Here is a 26,153-nt window from a genome sequence, read left to right on the forward strand (position 1 = left end):
CAGCCTTAGAGTAACTGTTGAGAGGGCATTTGGAGCTCTGAAGAATAGATTTAAGATCCTGGATCAAAAGCCATTCCACCCATACTCCACTCAAGTTAAGCTAGTTCTTGCTTGTTGCATTCTGCATAATTGGATTCTCCAGTGGGGCTTTGATGAACACGTGCCTGAGGAGGAAGAGGTCGAGCCTGACGATGTTGTTAGCTCTGGCCATGGTGTGGAGGCATTTGACAACGACGCTTGAAAGAACAAAAGGTTGAAGTGGGCAGAGGCAATGTGGCAACAGAGGTCAGTGCAGGATTTGAAGAAGAGGAAGAAGAAGCAGCAACAGCAAAAGCACAGAAGAAGAGGAAGAAGAAGAAGCAGCAGCAGAAGCAGAAGAGGAAGATGAAGCAGCAACACCGATGAACTATCCCCTATTTAGCCAATGGCTCTTAATAATTTGAATTGTCATTTGATTGTAGTTAAGTTGAACTGTCATTTGTTTAACTAGCTGTCACTATGTTCAGATTGTGTGTGCTAAGGTCACCACTAGTTAGAAGTGGTGACCACATCTTATACAGGTTACAACCAAACACCATGTCATATGTGCACCTAACGTAATGCGGGCAATCAAACGTCAGGTCAAAAATGTTTGTCTCATGCAACTAGGGGCATGCAGACAACCAAACTATGTGCATCTGCGATTTTTAGCCTGCATCCCCTCAAACCGGCTCAATAGAGCCAGGCTCGCCGAGCCAGGCTGAATCGGCAATGTAACCAAACAAGCCCTTTGTGAATCAAGAGGCTGCGTGCTTGTGTTTGAGAGACGTGCCGTTTTCCACGCTAGCTACAAGGTGCCAAAGGACATGTGGAGTGGGCGATCGGACGAGGCTGTGGGTGATGCGTGAGCCCTGGACTCTGCCCGTGGACTGGAGGAAGGAGCACGTGGCTCGCTCGGGCACCGCGAGGCTTCCATCTTCCAGAAGCCGACCCCATTTGACCCTTCCCTGTTGCAGGAGGGAGCTGACGCATACTGCTGACCACTCCGATGTAAAAATCGCCCAATGCAAAGCATCACCCCCGGGAATGAAATTAAGTCAAACAACATTTGCTCGGCGGGGGTCACGAGAAGGGGACGCGATCATGGGTTAAATTGCACCTTGATTAAGGGCTTAAGGAGCGGCTCCATGCCTGCAGTTTCTTGTTCCCGCGCATAAGGCTCTGATGCATAGGGATCGTCGACGTGCTATCAAATACAGTACGTACTCCCTACAAGGATGATCTCACCGTGTTTCTCAATTTTGGTAAAGAATCCATGCAACCGTTTTACTTCCAAATAGGAAGAAGAATGAAAGGAACAGATCTGCATCCAGTTGCAGGCGCTCCTTCTAATAGACGACGAATCAATTCTATTAAGATCTTGTTTGTTTGGGCTTTGCTTCTGTTTTTACAGTTTTTTTAACTCTAGCAAAAAGCCAAAAAATACTTGTAAATACTCCCTCCGTTTCAAAATAGATGACCCAACTTTGTACTAACTTTAGTACAAAGTTGGGTCATCTATTTTGGAACGGAGGGAGTACATCTTTTAATTCTACTTTTGATGTATGAATCAATATTTGTATAATGATGGTATAAGTCAAAAGCCGAAGCAAAAACCCTATTTAGGAGCTTTTGTGGCGCAAATTAACAAATAGCACGTGTTTTCCCTACCCTAGCCACCGCCACCAGAAAGGCGACTAGGGAGGTGATCTCTTTCCACCGATCTCCACCGGCCGAAGCGCTGGCCCCCTCTCTCTCCGGTTGCTGCTCTGGCGGCAGGAGCGAGGGGGGACCCCGTTCCTTCGCTCTGTAGTTAGGTTTTGGATTTGTAGGTCGTGTGCGTCGTTGGGGTGGTGGGAGCGGCGCCCGGACGAATAAATCTGCCTCAGCTTCACTCCCACACCGGCGGTGCCTTTCATGGCGGTGTCTCGGAGTTGCTGGTATCGTGTGTCTGTCGATCTTTCAAACTTGATAGCGTGTGTTGGCGAGGCGGCGGCGGCGACTCCATCATGTGTGTCTCTCCTTCTGCTCTTCCCCGTTGCTGTGAGGTTGTCTCCGGCGTCATGGTGGAGCAGAGAGGTGTTGTCGTTCAGGAGTACGCACAGATGGTTGTCTACGCAAGTGACAGCTGGAAGATGGAGCATATTGTGTTGGATCTGTGGTTGGAGGCTGACAGTTCTGGTTTCCTCCTCCGACGTCGTCGTCATGCGGGGGTGTCAGTTCTGAAATTCAATGGCGTGTCCGGGGACATGTTGCCCCGGTCTGATTCTTTCAACGGCTATGGTTTTGCTTCTGGCAAACTACTTTGGAGGACCGTAAAGCTACTCATCAGCGATGGAGCCGTGTCGAGTTTGGGTGAAGAGGTAATCTGCCTTCTTACCCTTGTGGCAGGAGGAGGCGAGCAACTGAGTGGGAGGCAAGCAACGCATCGGCCATCCCGGCGTGGATCTGGTGTCAAGCCTTGTGCGGATCCTCGGGGTCGTCAGGCTCGAAGGCGAGCAAGCCGGCGACGGGACTGTTGACCTTCCTCCCGATGCCCATGCTCGACATCATCCCGTCTCCTACCTGGCGCCGCCGGTGGGAGTCCCTCGCCTGTTGTTGAAGGCACTGAATCGATTCATTCAGAGGAGACAGATGTATGTTGAAAGCTAGCTCAAACCACCTTGATCGATTGATCCAGCACCTTGTTGTGAAGCCGGCGTGGGCTAAGCTTGCTCACATCGATCCGATTACATCCAATTCGATTGATCCAGTAGCTTGCTGTGAAGCCGGCATAGGCTCACACTTGATGTTTTTTTATCTTTGTATGTGTTGTTTGTTTGATGTCAGAATTCAACTCAGTGTAAATATTCAGTCAAAAATGTCGCTGAGAATATAGCTACAACTGTTCATATTAGATGAGCTGAACTAAATCCATCCGATTCCATCTCTTCAACCAAACACTCAAATATAATCATTCCATTCCACTCAATTGTTCCTACCAAACACATGAATGGAACCAACCCGTTCCTATGGAATGGAACCATGACATTCCATTCTACTACGTTCTCGAACCAAACACATCCTTAGTGGCCATTTCGATAGCGTCGAAGGTGAGGGACAGACGCTGATATTTTGCATAGGATTCTACTATCTTTTCAGTTATGTAAGGTCGGCACTTACGTGCCTTGTAACTTAGTCTTTATTCTATAAATGAGAGATGTATACCATGCAAAAAAAAAAGCTTTCGTACCAGTCAAAAAAAAAAGAGCTCTCGTGACATTTTAATCAAAATAAAAAGCTGTAAAAATAGAAGCGAAAGTCCAAACAAACAGGGACTAATTCACAAGACGGGCGGAATCATCTTAAATTGGATTCCAATTCCATGGGGAATCATCTTAAATTGGATTCCAATTCCATGGGTCGACCGGCCGATGATTAAGTGATCGCTACATATAGCAGCATTGACTCTGAAGCTAATAACAAGGTGACGTGAGCCGTGAGGGCTTAGGCGCAAACTCGGCCGCTCCGAATAAATAAATACCTCGCCCACTGTGGCTGGAGGTAGCGCTGCCGCTCCTCCGACCACCAAACCCATCTCTCTCACACACAAAAACTCTCTCCCTTGCACAAAAAGAAAAATAGTCACAAAAACTCCTTCCCTTTTTTCTCCCACGGAGAAACACATACCCCAAACCGCTTTCCGAGTTTTCTTTTCTCTCCTCTCTCGCGCACGCGTCGGATCCCCGGCGCCGGGGGGACTCCGCCGGCTCACTCCCACGACTGGCGCGGGCAGAGGTAATTCGCTCCCCCGCTTCTCGACGATTTTTTTCCGGGGCGGGGGCGATAATTCGGGCTCCGCGGCGAGTAGGAATCCCGCAGCTCGGAGGCCGGGATTCGGTTCCGTGGTCGTGGATGGCCGGCTGGGTGGGTGGGCGGGCGGTTCCGCCTCCTCTCTTCAGGGGTGGGCTGGAGGACGCGATCAGGCGCAAATTCGTCGCTTCGACGCTAAGCAAAGTCCAGTTTCCGCGTTTCATCGGCAAAAAAAATTAGGTGTCAAGTTTGCTGCGGCGGTTCATCCCCTCCCCCGCAGGCCGCGGCAGTGGATTCTTGCCGGTGTTCCTGCTTGATGAAGCCAAGTTTCCATCCCCAGATATGGGAGGCCCGACCCGACCCCTGTAGGAGAGGAGGACAAGAAGAGTCATAGTCCAGTAGTAGGAGTACTAGTACTGTAAGCTGTGCAGCTACCGCCGTACACGCACCTGCATTTTCCTCTTGTGCCGCTTGCCTGGTGCCCGCGCGTCTTGTGGTTGTTGGGGGTGGCGTTGTCTCGGAAACAACCACTTGCTCATGCTTTTGTCATGTCGCATGGATTCTGCTTCTGCAAACCCGGGCCATCTGCTTCTCCCTTTCAATTTTGCTCTGTTTTTTTGTTGCATTAACGCAAGCGATTGGAGAGCTATCATCAAGTCAGGCGAATATGTTTGTCATGTCAAGTCACTTTCTCTGAATAACTCACCTGTGTGTGAATGAAGGTCAAGAGAGTTGCTGATTTTGCTTTGCTTCGCTGAACCTGTTTGTGGCGTTGCAGTCCTGCTAGGAGCCTCGAGCAGAGCTGACCACGGCGTGCCGGAATCTTCCGTCGTCCCTCCTCCTGACCAGCTGACTTCCGATGGGATGGGGAACCCTCATAACCAGGCGCCTCAAAGTTTTTTCCTTGGCGCTCTTCGTCTACTTCGACTATAAGGTGCGGTTGTTTGCTTCTTTCCATGCTCTTCTTTCGACTTCTGTTGTTCTGGTGGAAGCAGATTAACATCTTTCTGAGGTGCAAGCAGGCTGTTCAGAAGAGAGTCCAGTGGGTTAGCGCTGTTAAGAAGAATGCTATATGGGCAAAGACGCACGAGCGAAACGCTCGTCGTGTTCTCAACCTGATGATAGAGCTAGAAGGTTTGTGGGTCAAAATGGGCCAGTATCTGTCCACAAGAGCAGACGTGCTTCCTGAGCCGTACATAGAGGTCCTGAAGCAGTTGCAGGACTCGCTTCCTCCACGCCCTCTTGAAGAGGTATGTATACATTAATTAGTGAATGGTAGATTGAAAAATAATTTAATCATAAGCATTTCCATTTTTGTAGCCAACCAATCTGGCAACATCATATAGCATGACTTAATGTAGTTCATCTTAGTCTTAGTTTTGGTCTGTTGTTTGCAGGTTTGTGGAACCATAGAAAAAGAACTTGGGAAACCCATGCGTCAACTATTTGCTACTTTTGACGTTGACCCTCTTGCGACCGCATCAGTAAGTCCTGTTGCTCCCAAATGAACTATATTTTCTCTGGTGTAAATTCATAGCATGGTTGAACACTTCTTGACAGATAGCACAAGTTCATCGTGCAACTCTGGAAGACGGTAGAGAAGTGGTTGTGAAAGTTCAGCATGATGGTATCAAAGAGATCATATTAGAGGTTCTTTTCTTTTTTCTGGAAATAGTGTTTGTAAGACAAGTAGGATTGCTATTGTAACTTTTCATCTGTGATCAGGATTTGAAGAATGCAAAATCATTGATCGAATGGATTGCATGGGCAGAACCTCAGTATGATTTCAACCCAATGATTGATGAATGGTGCAAGGAGGCACCCAAGGAACTTGATTTCAATCATGAAGCAGGTAGTTCTCCTTGCTCAGATTCTCAGGTACAGCATTCATAGAGAGGTTATCATGATAATGTAAGGCGCAAAATCTACTTTCAGAGAACACTAGGACTGTCTCCAAGAATCTTAGTCGGAAGACCGAAGGTGGGAGTGGCAGTGTTTCCAGCGATGTTGATGTACTGATACCAGAAATTATTCAGGTCTAACTGTCAGCCCGAATTTTATTCTGTTTGTCTTGCATTAGTGTTTGCAAATCACGTGACCATCGTCTGACCCATTCTTCTTTGTATCAGTCTACTGAAAAGATTCTAATTCTGGAATACATGGACGGCATTCGCTTACATGACAATGATTCATTGGAAGAATATGGTGTTGATAAGAAAAGACTCGTTGAAGAGATAACCCGTGCTTATGCTCATCAAATATACATTGACGGTTTCTTCAATGGCGATCCTCATCCTGGTATTGTAATTCTATGCTTCTTAAGGCAGATCTTGTGTTACATAAATTCTGTTCTCCAATATTTCCATTGGATTTCTTTGTGTTGCTTTCACACCTTCATACTAACATGCTTTTCTTTTTTGTAGGCAATTTTCTTGTAAGCAAGGAACCTCCACACAAACCGATTCTCCTTGATTTTGGGCTCACTAAACGCATATCACAATCAATGAAGCAGGCACTAGCAAAGATGTTTTTGTCATGCGCTGAGGTTTGTAACAGTTTGACCTTACAAATAATACACATGGCATCAAAGTGCGAAGTCAGTTAAGAGTATCTTCTGTAGCTATAAGCAACAAGCATTTCCTTCGGAGTAACTGTTACCCCTCTTTTGTATTATGGTTGAGTCAAAGAATCATACTCCCTCTGTCCCAAAATAGTGTCGCTGATTTAGTACAAAGTTGTACTAACTCTGTACTAAATCAGCGACACTTATTTTGGGATGGAGGGACTATCCTTTAATGTTGTAGATTTTTTTTCATGTAATAAATATTGTGGCTCTTTATCCCTGCATTACACACCAGTGATATTGCAGACTGGTAGATGACATGATACATTCAACAACTACTCCCTCCGTCCCAAAATAAGTGTCTTAACCTTAGTGCAACTTTGTACTAAACTTAGTACAAGTCTAGTACAAAGTTGAGACACTTATTTTGGGACGGTGGGAGTATAAGATAAGCAAGAAAGAATCAGGAACTAGGCTTTGTTTTTGCGACCATGTATTTTTCTATAGTAAATTATTAAGTTTCACGCAACACTACGTGATCATAGACAGAAATGTAAATTTTGTGAGATTTTTGCTTTATTGTATCTTTTGTCGTTTATTACTAGCTTGCCACTCTTTTGTTTAAACTCTATAATTTACAATCTGAGATCGATGTGTAGGGGGACCAAGTGGCACTGCTGTCAGCCTTTGCAGAGATGGGGCTTAAGCTGCGAGTAGACATGCCTCAGCAGTCTATGGAGATTGCCTCAATATTTTTTCGCCAGTCCACTACAGCAACTGAAGCGAAGGTAGGCTGAAGGCTATCCGTTGTAGATTTTTGTTCCTAATACTGCAGGAAGCTGTAGTAACTGGTTGGTTGTGGTTTGTTCCTACTTATCAGGAAAACATTAAAGCATTGAATGAACAAAGAGAACGAAATGCCAAAGCCCTTCAAGAGAAGATGAAATTGAACAAGAAGGAGGTTAAACATTTCAATCCTGTGAGTAGCCATGCCCAGCTAATTACTTTCCTTTAAGCTGTGTAGGGTTTGTCAACCAAGAGGCCGGTGTTAAACGTAGGTTTTCTCGCTATCAGGTTGATGCTTTCCCCGGGGATGCGATAATTTTCATGAGGGTCTTAAATCTTCTTAGAGGTATGTCTGTCTCTTGAACTTTTGTACATTCCTCTGATATAGCCAGAGTCGCAGTGACAGTTTTCCATCTATACCTGCAGGGCTTTCAGCTTCACTCAATGTTAGGATAGTTTATCTGGACATCATGAGGCCATTTGCTGAATCAACTCTGCTAGGGTGAGATGCACGTCATGCCTATATTTTGCATCAGCTTTGTGCGGATCATTCTTTTCGAATTGCTAATAATTTAGGCTTCATTGATATCAGGAATATGACACGTGGGCCCTCAACTAATGGCGAGTGGATTTATGACTCACCTGTTAACTCTGAAGTGGAGTCTAAACTGAGGAGTCTTCTACTGGAGATGGGAAGCGACAAAATTTTGGGACTACAAGTGGGTCAAAAATCTCATGCCACTCATTAACATGCATGACATAACTAGCAATATTTTGTGCTGAAATTTCACATCACGATCTTACCAGCGATATCTGCACACGGTTGTCTTGTTGCAATGCAGCCTTACTGATATTCCTCTCACAGGTATGCGCGTACAAAGACGGAAAGGTTATAATAGACACCGCTGCTGGTACGCTAGGGAAATATGATCCGCGCCCCGTTCAGCCTGATTCTCTGTTTCCGGTTTTCTCTGTGACGAAGGGCATCACTGCTGGAATGGTACATTGGCTCGTCGACCAAGGGTGAGTGGTTAATTTCAGCACCAAGTTTTTTCTTAGCATGCCACTGTAAATCTGTTTGCAGGCCATCGGGCTGCATTATGCTGTAGAATTAGTCGTGCTATGTGCAATTTTTTGCTCATCGTCATATTCATCTTCATCTTAGTTTTACTCGTACTACATAAAAAGGGCCTAGAAGTATAAACATGGTAGCATGTTGCACGGAAACAGGTATACTATCTCAGTATACTCAACATTCAGTGTACTATGTTGCTGTAGTTTTAGTTGCAGTCTCACTTTACCCTTTCCATTTCTTCCCTGCGTCTAAAAACGGACAGGGATCAGGTGACTTGCCCACAGCGAGTCACGCTGTAACTTGCGGGCACCTATCCATTTGATCTGAAATGGACAGCCCAGATCAAGTCCAGTAGCAACAAGGACTATTCATGATTTACTCTTCACGAGTTACTGTAGACCGGATCCTATAGACGTACACTGTAGCTGCCTCATTGTTTACGTCGAATGGTATAAAGAGGGTGGCAAGTCGCTATACTGTTCTCCAGTGACTCGCCCACAGCAAGTCACCGACTGAAGGGCACCATCCCAACCCCACTTCCCCATGAGATTTTTTTTTAAAAAAACCTTCCTTCCACCCAAAACCCTAAGCCGCCCCAGACCGTGGCGGTGATGGAGGTGCCGTCGGAGATGCTTGACGCCCTGGCAGGATGGTTCGTGCAGATGCTCTCCCCCGTCGCCCACCCTGGGCTTCGCGCTTTGTGGATGTTATTGGCAGCATCCACGGTTGGTCGAAAAGAAGTCTCATACAAATGTCACACTTTTTTTTGACATTATGTATGTTCTGACGCACCTAAAAGGATCTGTGCTTCTAGTTTAGGCTTTCTAGCATCTCATTCTTATGTGAAGCAGATCCTTTGGATCTCTGACTCTTGTGCATGATTCTCTTTGGAGACTACTAAGCATCTTTTCCATGTTACCTTATGCTTTTATACACTTTATCTTGTCCATATAGTGACTGTATGCTATGATCTTTCAGGAAGTTGAAGTATGAAGAAACAGTTGCCGATATATGGCCAAAATTTGGGACTAACAAAAAGGAGCTAATCAAGGTGCAAAAACTTATTTCACTTATGCTATGTAATGAGACAGTGTTTCAGGATACTAACAGACTCATTTGTCACTTCGCAATAAAGGTGTACCATCTTCTCAATCATACATCTGGTTTACATAATGCTCTGGGAGATGTGGTCAAAACCGATCCTATGTCGGTATGTGATTGGGAAGAGATGCTAGACCAGATTGCCAAATCTACACCCGAAACTGAGCCTGGTTCATCACAAATTTATCACTACCTATCCTTTGGTTGGCTGTGCGGTGGTCTCATAGAGGTATAATTAATCTAAGAAAGTTCACTCATACTGCTTGTGTTATAACTTATTTCACGAGTCCTAACACTGGCATTTGACAATAACAGCATGCATCGGGGAGGAAGTTTCAAGAGATCCTAGAAGAGGCTATTGTTCATCCTCTTCACATCGAGGGAGAGCTATATGTCGGAATTCCTCCAGGTATGTTAACAGATCTAAAAAGAAAGTGTTTAGATAGTGTACAATGTATTTCTTTGGTTTTTCCGTGATTATGCAAATCGTCTTCTATATGCTGCTTTTCTTCAGTCTGAAAGAGTCAGAAACAGAAGTACTGGAACAATGTTTGAAATTTAACTTCATGAGAAACGAAATCCTAGGGAGAGATTACAGCATACCTGGAAATAACACATTGGATTACTAATTCTCCATATGTTGATCAAGACAACTTTGGACTTAGCTTCTGAGAGGCACTTATTACAAGGCTGACGTTGTTCATAATCTGTGCCCTTTTTAGGTGTTGAGTCTCGCCTGGCAACGCTGACCGTCGACATGGAAGAAATTCAGAAGCTACAAGGGATCAAGCCAGGGCCAGACGTCCCACCAGAACTGCTGAGCGGCATTGCGCAGATGGCGGCTGGCGTACCAGCTATGTTCAACACGCTGAACATTCGCCGCGCCATCATACCCGCCGCCAACGGTCACTTATCTGCCCGTGCCCTCGCTCGGTACTACGCGGCGCTGGCAGCCGGCGGCGCCATTCCCCCGCCGCACTCCAGCAACGCCAAGCCGCTCCTGGGCAGCCACGTGCACACGCCCGCGTTCCCCACCGCCGCCACGTCCAAGAAGAAGAAGAAAGGCTCTGCAAAGAAGAGCAGCGGAAGCTCAAGCTCGATGGAGAAGGTCGAGTACGCCCAGCTACGCACCAGCGACGCCGACAGCGAAGTGTCGGTGGCTGCATCAGGGAGCACCGGCGGCAGGTTGTTCAGCAACAGCGACAGCGGCATCATGGACGCGTTCATGGGCGGCGGCGAGTACTCGGGCATGATCCACCCAAACAGCAAGTTCGGGCTCGGGTTCAGGAGGTACGGCAGGTCCGGCGCACCGCCGACGGGGTTCGGGCACTCCGGGATGGGCGGGTCGAACGGGTTCTGCGACCCGGAGCACGGGTTCGCCATCGCCGTGACGGTGAACAAGATGGCGCTGGGGTCCGTCACGCGGCGCGTGGTGCGGTTCGTGTGCGAGGAGCTGGGCGTGCCGGTGCCCGACGAGTTCTCCGTCGCCGGGGAGAAGGGGCCCGACATGGTGCTCAACCTCGCGCCGCCGGCGGAGTAGGTTGACCTGTAGTAGGAATTTGAAAGGCACGGCATTAATTAACACGGTAGATATTTAATACACACGCGCGGGGGTCATTTTGACGGGGCGTTTTACACTGTAAAACTTCAGTAGCGGCTTGTACGTATGGAAATGTAATTCTTGATGTGAATGATGGCAGAGAATCCAAAATTGGCTCTAATACGTCAATTATTTGTTGAACTTTGCTCAGTGCCGTTACAAATACTCTCGATCTAAACGCTCTTATATTTCGAGGGAGTACCAGATTTATTCGCTACAACTCCCTCTACCAACTGGAGTAAATATCATAGTAACGACATCTTCAATGGCAACCCGCAAATTTTCTTCTGCATCTGTCTGCGGTAGCTATCCAACTGTAGCTGCATAAATCCGGCATTCCTCCTTTCCGGCATTCCTCCTTTCTTTTAAGTCTGCACGGTCAAATAGCCGCATACATAGGGTACAAACGTTTAGGTAGCCGCATGTAGAAGTAGTTCAAATTTTAAAAAGTTCAAACATTACATTGTTTTCCCTTTTAACTGTCCACTAATGGTCAATCAGATCTTCCTTCAGCTGCCCGTGAGTTGGTCGATGCCGAATTTGTTGATGCAGAAGTAGTTCAAATTTAAAAAGTTCAAACATTACATCCCAACATATTGTTTTCCCTTTTAACCGCCCATCGATGGTCAATCAGATCTCCCTTCAACTGCCTGTAAGTTGATTGATGCTGAATTTGTTGATGCATTTGAATAAACTCTTCAAATGTGGCCGGATTTTGGTCAGGAAGTTGGATAGAATTATTCATGTTCTCAAATTCTAGAGCTGCGGCAGAATTGCCACCTCGTCCTCGACGATCATGTTGTGCATGATCATACAACATGTCATCACCTCCCACAAGGTCTCCAGATCCCATTGTTTAGCAGGTCCACGAACAGGTGCAAAACTGGCCTGCAGAACTCCAAATGCCCTCTCGACATCCTTTCTAGCCGCTTCTTGTTTTGGGGTGAAATGAGCCTTTTTTTGGCCAACTAGGTTAGAGATGGTGCTGACAAAGGTAGCCCACGGAGGATAGATACCGCCAACCAGATAGTAGCCCATGTTGTACTCATGTCCACTTACAGTATAGTGGCAAGGAGGAGCTTTTTCTTCAGTCAGCCTCCAAACAACGGTGATCGCTGGATCACATTGATGCTATTGTGAGACCCGGGCATGCCTAAGAAAGTGTGCCAAATTCAAAGATCATGTAATGCAACTACTTCAAGAATGATGGTGGCCTTCGCTTCTCTGCCTCTGCCTTGGGGGTTGTGTGATCCAAGGCGGCGGCCCTAGTCGGAGTGGCGTCACCGGCCTGCGTCAACCGGTGGCGTGGGCGTGGGCCGACGACCTTGGTTGTGTGGACGATAGGCGAACCGGAAGGACGAGAGCCATGGCGCGGCGACAACTTTGGTTGTCGGTGGTGTCAGATCTGGCCGCCCCTGTCGTTGGGCAAGCTCCGCCCTGGCCGGATCCGGTATGCTTCGACGAGGGGCGCCAGATCTCGCATCGTTGGGGTGCAGGTGGCAGGAAATCGAAGGCCGGGAGAAATACCAGGCCGACCTCGACTGTCTCGTCGGTGGCGACGCCCGAGGGGGGGCGCTCCCTTCCTTGGTGGCGTCGCTTAGGTGTGCTGCTTTGCCCCCTTCCCCCTAGCCTCTCGGGAGAAATCCACATCTCAGTTGGGCGACAGTGGCGTCTTTAGTGTCGCGTCTTTCCCAAAGGCACCGTTTTTGGGAACTAGGAGGGCTTTGGACTTCTTGGTGATGTGGTTGGTGTGCAGCTGTGGCGGTAGTTGGTCTCCATCGAGGTTGCGATTTCCTTAGCGGCTCGTTGCATTTTGGGAGCTCTCCAGGCAGTCGAGGTGAGTCTCGCCAGGTCAATGGATTCTCCTAGGTGGGAGGGAATCATGTTCCCCTCCTCCGGTAGCCCACATCCCAGCGTGTCGTGAGAGCATAAGCTCCACCTTCGGTCAATGCCCTTCGGTTCTCAATGCCATCCAGGGAAATCTTGCTATTGCTCTTCCCGGCAACTCTTCCTTTTTCATGACCAGTCTGTGCGGTTCGGTGGTGCTCTGCCCTGGTGAACCGTTTGTGGCTTGTCAGGTGCTCTGCTTTGGTGAACTATTTTTGTGGCTTGTTGGGTGAGCTTGGTTCCTTTCCAGATGTACCATGTCGACGACTAACTCCTAGGTTCTAGGGTGAACTTCTCTTGTCAACCGTGTGGCGCCTTTCAAGACAGGCGAGTTAGCAGGGGCCTTCTTTTACAATGGAACTAGGCGGTTGTGTTGCATCGGGGCCGCTGGTGATTAGGCGACGACATGCCCTTCTTCGTCGGGTGTGTTGCTCCGGTGCGGGCATTCTCCTTCTCCCCTCGCGATTTGTTCATGCTTGAGGACCTCTACGTCTTCGAGCTATGCATCTCCCTGTATTTCCTTTTAAGCTGCTTACCAACGCCTCTCTATCTTGCCGTTTATTTTCTTTATTGTATTGGTTTCGAGTCTGTGCTCTTGACCGGTTGATGGCTTTGCTAATTCAAAGCGGACTCTTCTTAAGCTTTCCGTTCTAAAAAAAAAAGAGTATTGTTAATATATATCGGAGAGAGTATTGTAAATTGACTTGCCATATGTTTAGATTAAAATTGCGTATATAATGTACACAAACAATTTCTGATCTATGAAATTAATCGCATCCACCACTGCCACTGCTGCCCGGGAGGCAGCGCCAGCCGTCGGCCGACACTGGCGCATGCCTGAGTGCTCTGTTTTTTTAGGCAATTCAGTGCTCTGCTTTTTTTGAGGGTAATTCAGTGCTCTGCTATGCCCCCACTGGGTGGGGGCGGAGCTGGGCCCGGGCTCAGTCGAATATCGGCGTGTAGTGCCCAGCACAGCCCAATCAAACGGAGGCACAAGACTGCATGGGCTGGCCCATCTAGCGATCCACACACGCAACCTGTCTCGCACGACGCTCGCGACTAACTTCCACGCCGCCGCCGCCGCCCACTACCGGCGTCGTCGCCTCCTCATCCACCTTCTGGAACACACACAGCGTCGTCCAGTCCACAGACTCCACGCCCGCTGACAGCCCGGCCCCCACCCGCCCCATCCAATCATATCAAATTGAGCGCCCATCTGACTCTCTCCATCTGTATCTCTATCTATCTTTCTCTCTCTCTCTTAAAGTCGCGTCCCTTCCGACGGAACCGACGCCACCGCAGCAGAGCATCAAACGGTTTGCGCCCCCGTGACTCTCTTTTCTTCAACGGGAACTCGAGGACACGCACCGCCGCATCTGCCTCCTCCTCCTCCTCCCAGCGCGATGGCTTCCGGCGTCCACGCGGCGGCGGACGGCGTCGCCGCGCTCGGGATCTCCGCCGGCGCCGGCGAGTGGGCCGAGCCGTGCCCCGCACTGCGCCGGAACCTGCACCTCCTCTCCCACGACCAGGTAACTAATTATCTCACCCCGCCGCATCCTCAAGCAAGCAGTCATTCGTATACTAGTACCAGCAGCATATCTGCGTATGCGCTAGTCGTACTATCCTGTAACCGTTCGTTCCTAATACTAGTTCAGTTTTTCTTTTGGAATGCTTTATCGCGCATACTTGAAACAAACATTGTGAGTTGCGTAACGCCATGGACGGCGGAGTTCGCGGAATTTCTTAGGATTCGGCGCAGCATATAGTATCTTATAATTTAGCGCTGGCTGGTAGTGGTACGGCCAACTACCTCGGCCTAGTTCCCTCACGTGGCGATGGTGATGGCTTGCTGTTGCCCACTCCTTGCAGGTTAAAAGGCCTTTTACAAAGTGCGATTTTGTCCTTGCTGTACTTCATCCTGCACTACCAAATCTGAACATTGACTTGACGGGCAGTGCATTGCACACTTCGAATTTGTGCCTAGAAACTGATAAATTTTGATCGGAACCGCGATGGATTATGCACATTGTTTGGGTTTGTGTTCTTCTCTGTAATACCTTTTCTTTTTGCCTCCTGGGTGATTCCAGGTTGAACTTGCAAAGATGCTGCTGAATGAAGGCCAGGGGCACTTGTTTGAACACTGGCCAGAACCTGGTGTTGACGATGACAAGAAGAAAAACTTCTTTGACCAGGTGGGTATCTTTGTTGTATCTCCATGAAGTATTTCAGAATTTATGTTACATGGACGTGCCTACCAAAAAAAATATATAGCAGTTACTTTGTTGTGATAAGCTTTAATATTATAGGCACTTGTCTGTTACTAGCTTTCTGTTGGAAGTTAACGAATTTCACAGGTAGAAGTGATACGAAGTTAAATATTGTTATTTTCCTGCTAAACGTTTTCATTTTCTAGGTTTTCCGACTTAATTCAAGCTATCCTGGTGGGCTGGCAGCATACATCCAGAATGCCAAAAAGCTTTTAGCAGATTCAAAGGCAGGACAAAATCCATATGATGGTTTCACACCTTCTGTAAGTCTTGCCATGCACCATTTTCTCATGGATTTTGTTGGGGTCTTCATACGCACTTGTGTTGTTGTGATGTTTTCAGTTCCGAATACTCAATTGCTCCTTTTCTTTCCGGCTCTGAACCATTGCGTACTGATATGCCTCTTTATTATCTGAACGAAGTACATGGTGTTAACAGATGAACTGTATTTTCAGATTCCCTCAGGGGAAGTATTGACGTTTGGTGATGACAATTTTGTTTCGCTGGAAGCAGCTGGGGTAAAAGAAGCACGCAATGCTGCATTTGTTCTTGTAGCTGGTGGTCTTGGTGAAAGACTTGGTTACAAAGGAATTAAGGTAACGTGGCTTGAGTTCCTGATAGTATACTTGCAGCCAAGACTTGGAAAGACTGTCATGTTGATGTATCACAGTTGAAATTTTGTATTCATGATTTGCAAGGGTAGCAGGTATATACATCAATTAGCTCTTCAGAATCATGCTTTAGAGCATCCATTTCCCTAGGTGTTAAGCAGACGCTAAAGGCAGAGAAACTGGCTAGCACCAATGCTAAAGGATGCAAGAATAGGTGCTAAGAGAAAAAAAAAGCTTAGCATCAATGCTATGCCAAATAAATTACTTTTAATTAGCTTATCTATATGAAATTGTAATTTAAATGACAAAACTGAAAGAACTTAGCATTGGTGCTATGGGATGTGGTAGAAAAAACTTACATAAGTGTATATAGAGAAATGTGATTTATCCACCTTGGCACTTAATTTAGAGAAAAAAATGGGATGTGGGTGCTCTTAGCAGATATATTGTTTTGCAGTCATGCAGCTGTGGTACTGATCGTGTTATTTTATTAGAATATTTCCACTTTCACACACTATGTGCTACAACACATTTTTATCATTTGTTGGATAGCAGTATCGCACATCGTGCCAAACACAGAACCTTTGCTTTTGGACTGTACATCAGGTGATTTGTGTAGGTCTTATTTCATCCTGTAATTACAATTTGAACACGTAGCATATTCCCTATGGAGATCTGTTATTTTGTTTGGTGACATTGACATCAAGCAAACTTCTGAAAGTACCATTTTGTTAACTATTTCATCGCACAGGTAGCACTCCCCAGGGAAACAACCACTGGGAAATGTTTTCTTCAACATTACATAGAGTCTATTCTGGCTTTACAAGAGGCGAGCTGCAAAATGGAGGGTATGTAGACTATGATGCTTGCCATTGTTGATTAGTTTTCTCACCAATACTTCGTATACTTCCTATGATACTTGTCACTGTTGATCATTTCACTCTAGTTTAACATTTTCCTGAAATGAACTACCATTCTGTAGAACGATGATCTTTGTATTGTTTTCATTACTATGGTTTCTGTTGGTTGGTGTGGGTGCCCGAATGGGCTGACTTGAGCTCGTAGAAATAGCTTGAATGTAAAAAAAAAGGGATGTTGTTCAAATATATATCACTTAGTATGTGAGGCTGAGGTGCATCATTGGATTGGTACTGCTAATTTCATACTGCCTCCGATCATAATAAGTGTCGCAGTTTTGAGCTAACCCTTATTTTGGATCAGAGGAAGTATTTTTTACTTATATAGACTATACCAAGATGAACCTAGGACAAATTAAAGACCTCAATCAGATAAGTTAAACCAGTTTTGTTTGGTCTCTGGTTTCTAAATTCAGTCTGTACATTGATACTCCCTCCGTAAAGTAATATAAGAGCGTTTAGATCACTACTTTAGTTATCTAAACGCACTTATATTAGTTTACAGAGGGAGTAGAATGCAATTCTACCTCTCCTTTTCACAACCTTATAGAACTTTAGACAACACGTTGGATAAATGTATATGATGGTTTCTTGTGAATTGCTCATAGAGCATGATTTTAACTGTTTATTTTAATTATTTTGAAATTCTTGAATTTAGGGCCTGAAGAAAATCCAGACACTGCTTTAATTGATTAATTTTTCATTCTTTGAGTATGCAGGCGAATGCCATACGAAGATCCCGTTTGCTATTATGACTTCCGATGATACAAATGCACTGACCATCAAGCTTTTGGAATCAAACTCATATTTTGGAATGGAACCATCACAAGTGAAAATTCTAAAGCAGGTGGCCTTTTCTTCCATGAGCTTCTTAGGGCTCAAAAAACATACACAGCTGTTACTTTTGGTGCTGACTAATGCTTATTTGTTTTAGGAAAAGGTGGCATGTCTAGCTGACAACGATGCAAGGCTTGCATTAGATCCAAATGACAAATACAAGATTCAGGTTGCTAATTTCATATGATCGCTTATACTGGGGTTTAAAATGTATTACTGTTGTTTTCATCTTCTCGAGTTTGCACTTCTCTTACTTCTAGTTTTGTGATTCGGCAGACAAAACCACATGGGCATGGAGATGTTCATTCTCTTCTTTATTCAAGTGGATTACTCGAGCAATGGTATGCCTGTTGGTTCAAGAACTGGATGTATTTTTTCGTTGAACAAACTTTCTGTATGAGACAAGTTGCCTTTTTGAAGGCAATTACTTGTAACTGTTATCATTGACTCATTTGAAATAGTTTAGTAAAGTAATCAATCAAAATTCTACCCTACACAAGAAAATATTAGGATCTTTTTTTTATAATACTTCACATTATATTGACAGGAAGAATACAGGACGGAGATGGGTTCTCTTTTTCCAGGACACAAATGGATTGCTCTTTAATGTTTGTACACTGCCTTTTTTCTACTGTATTATAATTACGAATACTGTAGAGAGCCAGGAACTTAGTTCTACCATCTTTTTGTAGGCAATACCATCAGCATTAGGTGTCAGTGCCACCAAAGGCTACAATGTTAATTCTCTTGCAGTTCCTCGAAAGGCAAAGGAAGCCATTGGTGGAATAACCAAACTTACTCATGTTGATGGTAAATTTTCACTTTCACCATATTTTTTTACTGACTTTCACCATATTTAATGGGTATACATATATGGAAATTTTGATGCTTTTCTGACAACTGGATCAATAATATTATGAATCAATAGTGATTGCAGATTATATCAGTACTACTGGAATCAACAAAAAGTACCTTTATATTTGTCCAAAATATCTATGTGATCCCTATTCTTCAGCTTGTTCTGTGCTGCCATCTAACATATCAATTCTGACGGAAGAATGCATTTTCATGTGTATTTATGTTCTGTCAAATTTGACTTGGATCCGTTCTTATATGTAGGTAGAACGATGGTGATCAATGTGGAGTACAATCAGCTTGATCCACTCCTTCGTGCAACTGGGCATCCTGATGGAGACGCAAATTGTGAAACAGGCTATTCTCCATACCCTGGAAATATAAACCAGGTAATATTGCAAACAGATATATTAGAACAGTAGGGATGTGTCAACTTCCAAATGACCCTTTTCTTCAACAGGTCTTAAACACTGAAAATTTGGTGCTTAACATGGCCTGTTTATTTAATATCATCAGTGTGATCTTTTAGTCTAGTATCAATACTTCGTTGTCAGTTTTAGAATGCATATTGTCTTGGAGCTTCACCTTCTTGTTATGCTAACTTTATGCCACCCTTTTGCAGCTGATACTCGAGCTTGGACCATACATTGAGGAACTCAAGAAAACACATGGCGCCATTTCTGAATTTGTAAATCCAAAGTAAGTATGCTGCCATGTGCTGCCTCCAAAGATGTATTTTACAATGCTATTAGGGCGACAAGTATGTGGCCAATTTCCATTCAGTGGTGTAAGTTGTTTCTTTCAGTGGTCATTTAAGGTTGGGAGAATGAACTTGCTCTTGGTTTTGCTCTTTCTTTCTTTAACCCAATACTGTTTTACTTTATACAGCTCTTTTTATAAAAATATTTCCTTTTGTTGGTGTTGACTTCAATAGTGTACATAAAGATAACATGTGTTTTTGTAGTATCTTTGTAGATGCATCATTGATTAAAAGTTTATAACTAATCTCACAAGCACAGTATACTATTCTTAATGCCGTTCATATGTCCCAATGTGATATTGTCAGTTTTGTTGACCACAACTTTGTGTATCTTATACTAGTCTTAATGCCGTTCATATGTCCCGATGTGATATTGTGAGTTTTGTTGACCACAACTTTGTGTATCTTATACTAACTTTATTATACTTTTGTCATTTTATTAATTTAGGTATACTGACTCTACCAAGACAGCATTTAAATCCTCCACTCGTCTTGAGTGCATGATGCAAGACTATCCGAAAACACTACCTCCAACGGCAAAAGTTGGGTTTACGGTAAGAAACAACATATCTTCTCATCATACTATGGTCCTTAAATTGATCATGTTAGTAATCTGGTTATAATTGAGATGCAAAAGAAAAAAGGTTTTCTCTTTGGGTGCATGTTTCACATCCCTTACTGTCATTCTTTGCCATTTTTAATGTAGGTGATGGATGCTTGGCTTGCATATGCTCCTGTAAAGAACAATCCTGAAGATGCAGCTAAAGTATGATTTTGGCCGTTCCTAACACTGAAATTTATATACTGCGTTTTGCATCTGTACTTTTGAACTTACATATGAAGAATTTATGCTTGGTAAGAAGAGTGTTTCTGGGTTTGCTCTTAGTCTATGCCCAGTTGATGAATCATGATCGAGGTTGAAGTGTGTATGCTAATAGACATGTTAGTTGACAGTATTAAATTTGCTTTGTTGTGACACTCTGAGAACCAAAGTTTCTCTGCACTTTTGAACTTGCACATGAAGCATTTATGACTGATAGGACGAAGACTTGCTCTGAATTTATCTGCTTGCATTAATGAATGATGATCCTGGTTAAAGTATGTATCTCAATATCCATGTTAGTTGTCAGTATCGATATTGCCTCGCTGCGACACGTTGATAACTAAAGTTCCTCTTCACTCTTTGATGGTGCCATCTGTATTCCATACGCACATTTATGTCACTATCCTGAGTTAAAAGTTTGCTAGAGGCTGCTATTTTTAATTATAAAGATATCGTGTAAGAATCGTAGTTCGATTTCTAAGCAGTCTCTGATACACCTTTTTGTAGGTTCCAAAAGGCAATCCTTTTCATAGTGCAACCTCAGGAGAGATGGCAATTTACAGGGCAAACAGCCTCATTTTAAGAAAGGTGATGACATTACCAGGCACTTGCTCGTCAGCTTGTTTGCGTTCCAGCTCAACAAGCTCCTTTCCACACCCTTTCTTTTTCCAGGCCGGTGCACAGATATCTGACCCTGTAGTCAGCACTTTCAATGGTCAAGAGGTAGAGGTCTGGCCACGCGTGACCTGGAGCCCGAGGTGGGGTCTTACGTTCAAGGACGTCAAGCAAAAGGTGCACGGCAACTCTTCAGTTTCTCAGAGATCGGTTCTGGTCATCAATGGCCGGAATGTCGTCATCGACGGTCTTTCCTTGGACGGCGCTCTTATTGTCAACTCGGTCGACGAAGCAGAGGTAAGACGGTAACACTGTTAACCTAGAGAACTACCAATTTTTTCTATGTGGTTACCGTCATCCTAACCATGAATTCTTTGGTGTTGTGCTTGTTGGCAGGTCAAAGTCACGGGTCACGTGGAAAACAAAGGCTGGATCATCCAGCATGTCGACCACAGGGACACCTCGGAGAAGGAAGAGACGAGGATCCGCGGGTTCAAGTTTGAGAAGGTTGAGCAGCTGGAGGTGAACTACACCGAGCCGGGAAAGCATTGCCTGAGCCCATGAAGGGGCATGGATGGCTGGTGGTTGACATGGTCCCTCTGCCAATTTGCAGCTGGAAATAGTAAGTACATTACATTGTCCTCCCAGAATTGGGTGGCCTTCATTATTAGTGTCATGTGATAATAGCAATAAGCTGGAGCCATTTCTTTGCCTTCCAATGTAATACTGTACTAATAAGAGCAAAGCTGCTTCAGCAACCAGGCAGTCACCGACTCACCGTTGCTCATGTAAATTTGTATGGATATTTATTTATAGTCATCGTTTGTTTCTTCTTTATGTAAAGTAAACAATGTTGATATTTCATATTGGGGTTTGAGGCTGGTATACTCAACTCTTTGCACCGAAGAGAACAAAATCGCTGAGGTTGTTGATCTTGCTTCCAAGCATGGTGGCCCTCTCCGCGGCGTGCATAATTGATATTTTCTTCTTTATTTTTTTGTAAAGTTTGTGGGATATTTATGTGTTAAGAAAGTCTTACATTATGGGACGGAGGGAGTATGTGTTTCTTGGCGATTTTGATGCTTAATAAGATATTAAGATGGCAAGGGAGGGAGATGTGTGGCTGTGCCATGCCCATGGAAAAGAGCTGGGCTTTTTCTTGATAAAGAATAGGAAAAGCTGGATGAGGACCATGCCTGCTTGCCATTGCCGTTGTCCCCTTTGTAGATTAGATTCTTATAAAGCATCAGCCTCTTAAGTCCACACGATCAGATCACCATTTTTGTCCCCTAAAGGAAAATGAGATCGCTGCTGTACCTTCTTTAATATTTGCGCACAGACTCGGCGGTGGTACACGTGTTATGAATTTGGGATTTTGCCATCCAGAAATGCTGGCAAGAATTGGAAGCAATAATAATTGAGAGGAAGAGACGAGTCATGGCAAAGATAGTCGTGCACGATTGCCAGATTGGGTAGCTGTCAGCATTTTGGAAACAAATAATTGGCCCTGAACCAGGCAAATCCATGTAGCACACCATACATAAATCAATCAATCAACCAAGAGAAATACAGAAAGGAAACCTTCTTAATTTTATACCTATTGCAAAATTTTTTTTTTGCAAAACACCAAACGAAGAACATGACAGAAGGAAAAAAACTTATTAAAAAGGAGGAGAATAATAAAAAACAAAAAGAAAACAAACTAGACAGACAGGCAGTGCGACTTCCTGCTACCTAGAGCGGCACGGGCCGGGGCAGGCCCTAGGGAGGAGCCCATGAGCGGCCCGGTGAGCGGGCAGAAACCCTACCCCCTCCCGTCCTCGCCTCGCTCCACTACGCCCCCAGGGACCCCTTAAAAGGCGGCTCTCCCCGCCGCCGCCCAAACCCTCTGTTTTTCTCTCTCCTGCCAATCCCCTCACCGCCTCCGCTCCCACGCCGCCGAATCCGAGACCTGATCTCGGATTCACCGCAGCGCGACCAAACCCTCAGGCGATCCCCGGCACCTCCTCCCCGACGCTTCAGGTCCAATCCCACTCTCCCTCTCTCTCCCCCGGTGCCGTGTCTCGCTTCTCTTCGTCGCCGTGGCCGCCGCGCCGCGCCGATCTGTGCGTGCGGGTGATTTTTGTCGGATTGGGCGGATCTGGGTCGCTGTAGGGCTGGATCTGCGTCGGTTCGGTGGGCGAAGCTAGGTTTTCTGCGGCGGAGGCCGCGGTTTTAGGGTTAAGCTGTTTGTTGACGCCGGTACGGGTTCCCTGCAGCCGATAGGATCGGTAGCTTTCGCTGTTTCGGCTGATGATATGTTCTGTTATGCAGGATTCTATTTATTTTGGTCGCGATGCGCTTTAGCTGTTGAGTTATTGATTTGTTATTACTCTGCGAAAAAACTTGTGTATGTAGCTGTATCCGGCTTATATGAAGCTGTACTTAGTGGTGCTGTCCTGTGTTTTGGTGCTCGGTTTGCTGGATGAGCTTGTGTGCTCACTTAGCTGAAATTGTTTGCGGTAGCTGTGAGGGCAGTTGTAGTTGGCAAGCTCTGCCTAGTTATATCGAGCACGAGAGGAAATAGTTATGTTTAGTTATTCTACTGTTGCTTCTCTTGCCAATCTGCAAGGAAGTGTCAAGGGCAAGTTTTTGGCCTGTGTCTCTCATCTGTTGCATATGAATTCTTTTCTGGTTTGTATAAGTTTGCAATCGATTCAGTGATATTAACTGGGTTCTGTGTAGACCTGTCCATACACACAGTGATTTATATGGAGTAGTATCAGATGTTTTCGTTTCTCTTGACCATCCTGTTGATGTTATCTTCATACACTACAATGTATTTTCTGATTTCCTGTTGTTAATTAAGCTTCAACGTGTTTTATTGCACCTCTCTTTTCACCTTGTTTGTTTGAGCTGACACATTTTATTTCCGCTACAGCCATGGCAGGAATGGCACCGGAAGGTTCCCAGTTTGACGCTAAGAACTATGATTCTAAGATGCAGGAGCTGCTGTAAGTAATCTAAACATTCTTTCGTTTTATAGCTGCTCATTGTTATGAGCTGCTTGCCAACCCTGTTTTTGCTGTTTGATTTGTGTATTATCTTCTTACCTATGCTCCTTAAATCTTATACAGGAACCAAGGTGAGACTGAGGAGTTCTTCACCTCTTATGATGAAGTTCATGAGAGCTTTGATGACATGGGTCTCCAAGAGAACCTCCTCAGAGGAATTTATGCTTATGGTACTGTGCCTGTTGTGTTTTATTGTTTTGTCCTACTTCATTGGTATTCTTCATCTCTCATGAACATTGTTTGTTCTGCCTACAGGTTTTGAGAAGCCTTCTGCCATCCAGCAAAGGGGAATCGTTCCTTTCTGCAAGGGGCTTGATGTTATCCAGCAAGCACAATCTGGAACAGGAAAGACTGCTACTTTCTGTTCTGGAATCCTCCAACAGCTTGACTATGGTTTGGTTGAGTGCCAGGCCTTGGTCCTTGCTCCCACCCGTGAGCTTGCACAGCAGATTGAGAAGGTCATGCGTGCACTTGGTGACTACTTGGGTGTGAAGGTTCATGCATGTGTTGGAGGAACCTCAGTTCGTGAGGACCAAAGGATTCTTGCAAGTGGAGTGCATGTCGTTGTTGGTACTCCTGGTCGTGTGTTTGACATGCTCCGCAGGCAGTCTCTGCGCCCTGACAACATCAAGATGTTTGTCCTTGATGAAGCTGATGAGATGCTTTCCCGTGGTTTCAAGGATCAGGTCAACACTCTTATGCTCTTAATCTATATTGTATTTCATCTGCCATACTTCACATCTTATTTATCTGACACTATCATTGCAACTAATTTAATTGAAAGGAGGCATTAAGTTAATGCTCAGTATTATGTCCCAAGTTTCCTATGCCTGTTGATATCTATATAAACCTTATCTTAGATGATCACTAATCAGAAAAATTCTGACAAGTTAGTTATAAAATATGTTTACTGCTCTGTGTATGCTCTGTTTGTTTAAGCTGGTCCATTCTATGTTTGCTTTGTATGGTATTTGTTGTGGTTATTTTTGTTCAAATTTCTGTTCCTTATTTTAAGCTTTGGGTATTGATCTCCATTTTGTTATACTTGCAGATTTATGACATCTTCCAGCTGCTCCCAGGGAAGATTCAAGTTGGTGTCTTCTCTGCTACCATGCCCCCTGAAGCCCTTGAGATTACCCGCAAGTTCATGAATAAGCCAGTGAGGATTCTTGTCAAGAGGGACGAGCTCACCCTTGAGGGTATCAAGCAGTTCTATGTCAATGTGGAGAAGGAAGAGTGGAAGCTCGACACACTGTGTGACCTGTATGAGACTCTTGCCATCACCCAGAGTGTCATCTTTGTGAACACCCGCCGCAAGGTGGACTGGCTCACCGACAAGATGAGGGGCAGGGACCACACAGTCTCCGCCACTCATGGAGACATGGACCAGAACACTAGGGACATCATCATGAGAGAGTTCAGATCAGGTTCTTCACGTGTGCTCATCACCACTGACCTGCTTGCTCGTGGTATTGATGTCCAGCAAGTGTCCCTGGTCATCAACTATGACCTCCCGACCCAGCCAGAGAACTACCTGCATCGCATCGGTCGTAGTGGTCGGTTTGGAAGGAAGGGTGTGGCCATCAACTTTGTGACCCGTGAAGATGAGAGGATGCTGTTTGACATCCAGAAGTTCTACAACGTGGTGATTGAAGAGCTCCCAGCCAACGTTGCCGACCTTCTGTGATCGGGCGGGCTGTTGAGAACATATGGTAAGGGGGTCCTGACAGGGCTTTGTTTTTGTTGAAGTATCACCAACTTTCTTGTCTGTGGGTGGGGGGGTTCAAGTGATAAATGGTCTGCTGGGGTTCTACTTTAAAGTCGTGGTCGTGGACAATTTGGGATTTATTAAGCCATGTTTTGGGAATTTTTGTAGTTGCTAGGCTGTGGTTCTATGTGCTGAGGAGGGAGGCGCTGCTGCTCATGTTGCTGTTGCTGGAGTCCTCACTTTATTTGTTAAGACTATGTAATGACCGAATGATGTTATTTGTTTGTGTCATCCTTGACTCTTTACCTACCGCATGTAATCCTGCAATCGGTACTAGTAATGCTATGGTTATTAAAAACTGTTTACTCCTTTTTTTAGCAATAATCTCTGCTTATTAGTCAAGGGGTAGTTATCACTTGTGATCACTCGCATATCTAGGTTGCCGTCTTAATCGGGGATCACAGGATTTGGCATCTGCAATATTTTCTGAAATTCCTATTCTCGTACTGAGTGAATTTCATGCTCCCAGACTTTGGGAAAGAATAAATAGTGATGGTGAAACGTCATCTCATTTGTTGGAACGGAGCTCATCAGATCTGCTCGGTTAGCTTCGTCGCCCACTCTCTTTGCACGCGTCATTTTGTTAGCATCACGCATGGGAGAGGTTACAGCTAGCGCTGCTGACCCTTCCCCCACCATGACGCTGTGACCGACCACACCCATGGCTTGCTGCCCCTTGCAGAACCTCGTTGGTTGCAGGCCCGTGCTGGTTGCACCATGCAACCCTCGGATTGCTGCCCTTTGCCGAACCTCGTTGGTTGCAGCTGGGCGTTGTGCCGATTCCAGCTTTGGGCTGTGCTGGTTGCAGCATCTCGTCTTGTCCCT

At 45.3% G+C, this 26,153-nt stretch overlaps 3 protein-coding genes across 4 annotated transcripts; all 3 read left to right on the top strand.

Moving 5' to 3' along the window:
- The first annotated feature begins 3,523 nt into the window (after window positions 1-3,523).
- On the top strand, window positions 3,524-11,076 carry LOC123156253 (uncharacterized). Its single transcript, XM_044574396.1, has 19 exons — window positions 3,524-3,795; window positions 4,589-4,744; window positions 4,833-5,060; window positions 5,208-5,294; window positions 5,371-5,460; window positions 5,536-5,662; window positions 5,746-5,846; window positions 5,940-6,108; window positions 6,234-6,355; window positions 7,033-7,161; window positions 7,254-7,352; window positions 7,448-7,505; window positions 7,586-7,661; window positions 7,752-7,878; window positions 8,025-8,182; window positions 9,213-9,285; window positions 9,370-9,564; window positions 9,651-9,744; window positions 10,058-11,076. Exons 2-19 carry the CDS (start codon window positions 4,670-4,672, stop codon window positions 10,873-10,875), a joined length of 2,826 nt encoding a protein of 941 aa, XP_044430331.1. The 5' UTR covers window positions 3,524-3,795; window positions 4,589-4,669; the 3' UTR covers window positions 10,876-11,076.
- A 2,971-nt stretch (window positions 11,077-14,047) lies between these two features.
- On the top strand, window positions 14,048-21,392 carry LOC123157133 (UDP-sugar pyrophosphorylase). Its single transcript, XM_044575380.1, has 17 exons — window positions 14,048-14,351; window positions 14,910-15,014; window positions 15,236-15,352; window positions 15,545-15,685; window positions 16,452-16,548; window positions 17,337-17,464; window positions 17,552-17,623; window positions 17,731-17,795; window positions 18,002-18,062; window positions 18,147-18,264; window positions 18,574-18,698; window positions 18,932-19,008; window positions 19,518-19,623; window positions 19,776-19,835; window positions 20,400-20,480; window positions 20,565-20,804; window positions 20,904-21,392. The coding sequence occupies exons 1-17, from the start codon at window positions 14,226-14,228 to the stop codon at window positions 21,069-21,071; spliced, it is 1,887 nt and encodes a 628-aa protein (XP_044431315.1). The 5' UTR covers window positions 14,048-14,225; the 3' UTR covers window positions 21,072-21,392.
- A 914-nt stretch (window positions 21,393-22,306) lies between these two features.
- LOC123160549 (eukaryotic initiation factor 4A-like) lies at window positions 22,307-25,633 on the top strand. Of its 2 annotated transcripts, XM_044578356.1 has the most exons (6): window positions 22,307-22,529; window positions 23,428-23,500; window positions 23,624-23,730; window positions 23,816-24,246; window positions 24,612-25,272; window positions 25,437-25,633. In XM_044578356.1, the coding sequence occupies exons 2-5, from the start codon at window positions 23,430-23,432 to the stop codon at window positions 25,245-25,247; spliced, it is 1,245 nt and encodes a 414-aa protein (XP_044434291.1). In that variant the 5' UTR covers window positions 22,307-22,529; window positions 23,428-23,429; the 3' UTR covers window positions 25,248-25,272; window positions 25,437-25,633. The 2 variants fall into 2 exon arrangements, with proteins under 2 accessions (XP_044434291.1, XP_044434289.1); XM_044578354.1 differs by having other exon boundaries at window positions 24,612-25,633.
- Window positions 25,634-26,153: the final 520 nt, after the last annotated feature.

This window comes from Triticum aestivum, chromosome 7B (assembly GCF_018294505.1).
Source record: "Triticum aestivum cultivar Chinese Spring chromosome 7B, IWGSC CS RefSeq v2.1, whole genome shotgun sequence".
Classification (NCBI taxonomy): domain Eukaryota; kingdom Viridiplantae; phylum Streptophyta; class Magnoliopsida; order Poales; family Poaceae; genus Triticum; species Triticum aestivum.

What these genes read in the sequence shown, in the direction of transcription:
- LOC123156253 (XM_044574396.1), top strand. Translation starts at nt 4,670, where the DNA reads ATGGGATGGGGAACCCTCATAACCAGGCGCCTCAAAGTTTTTTCCTTG. An exon ending in ACAAAAAGGAGCTAATCAAG is followed by an intron (nt 9,286 to 9,369) that starts GTGCAAAAACTT and finishes TTCGCAATAAAG; the next exon opens with GTGTACCATCTTCTCAATCA. An exon ending in ATATGTCGGAATTCCTCCAG is followed by an intron (nt 9,745 to 10,057) that starts GTATGTTAACAG and finishes TGCCCTTTTTAG; the next exon opens with GTGTTGAGTCTCGCCTGGCA.
- LOC123160549 (XM_044578354.1), top strand. Translation starts at nt 23,430, where the DNA reads ATGGCAGGAATGGCACCGGAAGGTTCCCAGTTTGACGCTAAGAACTAT. An exon ending in CAGAGGAATTTATGCTTATG is followed by an intron (nt 23,731 to 23,815) that starts GTACTGTGCCTG and finishes TTCTGCCTACAG; the next exon opens with GTTTTGAGAAGCCTTCTGCC. An exon ending in CCCGTGGTTTCAAGGATCAG is followed by an intron (nt 24,247 to 24,611) that starts GTCAACACTCTT and finishes TTATACTTGCAG; the next exon opens with ATTTATGACATCTTCCAGCT.
- LOC123157133 (XM_044575380.1), top strand. Translation starts at nt 14,226, where the DNA reads ATGGCTTCCGGCGTCCACGCGGCGGCGGACGGCGTCGCCGCGCTCGGG. An exon ending in AAGTGAAAATTCTAAAGCAG is followed by an intron (nt 17,465 to 17,551) that starts GTGGCCTTTTCT and finishes TATTTGTTTTAG; the next exon opens with GAAAAGGTGGCATGTCTAGC. An exon ending in ACCCTGGAAATATAAACCAG is followed by an intron (nt 18,699 to 18,931) that starts GTAATATTGCAA and finishes ACCCTTTTGCAG; the next exon opens with CTGATACTCGAGCTTGGACC.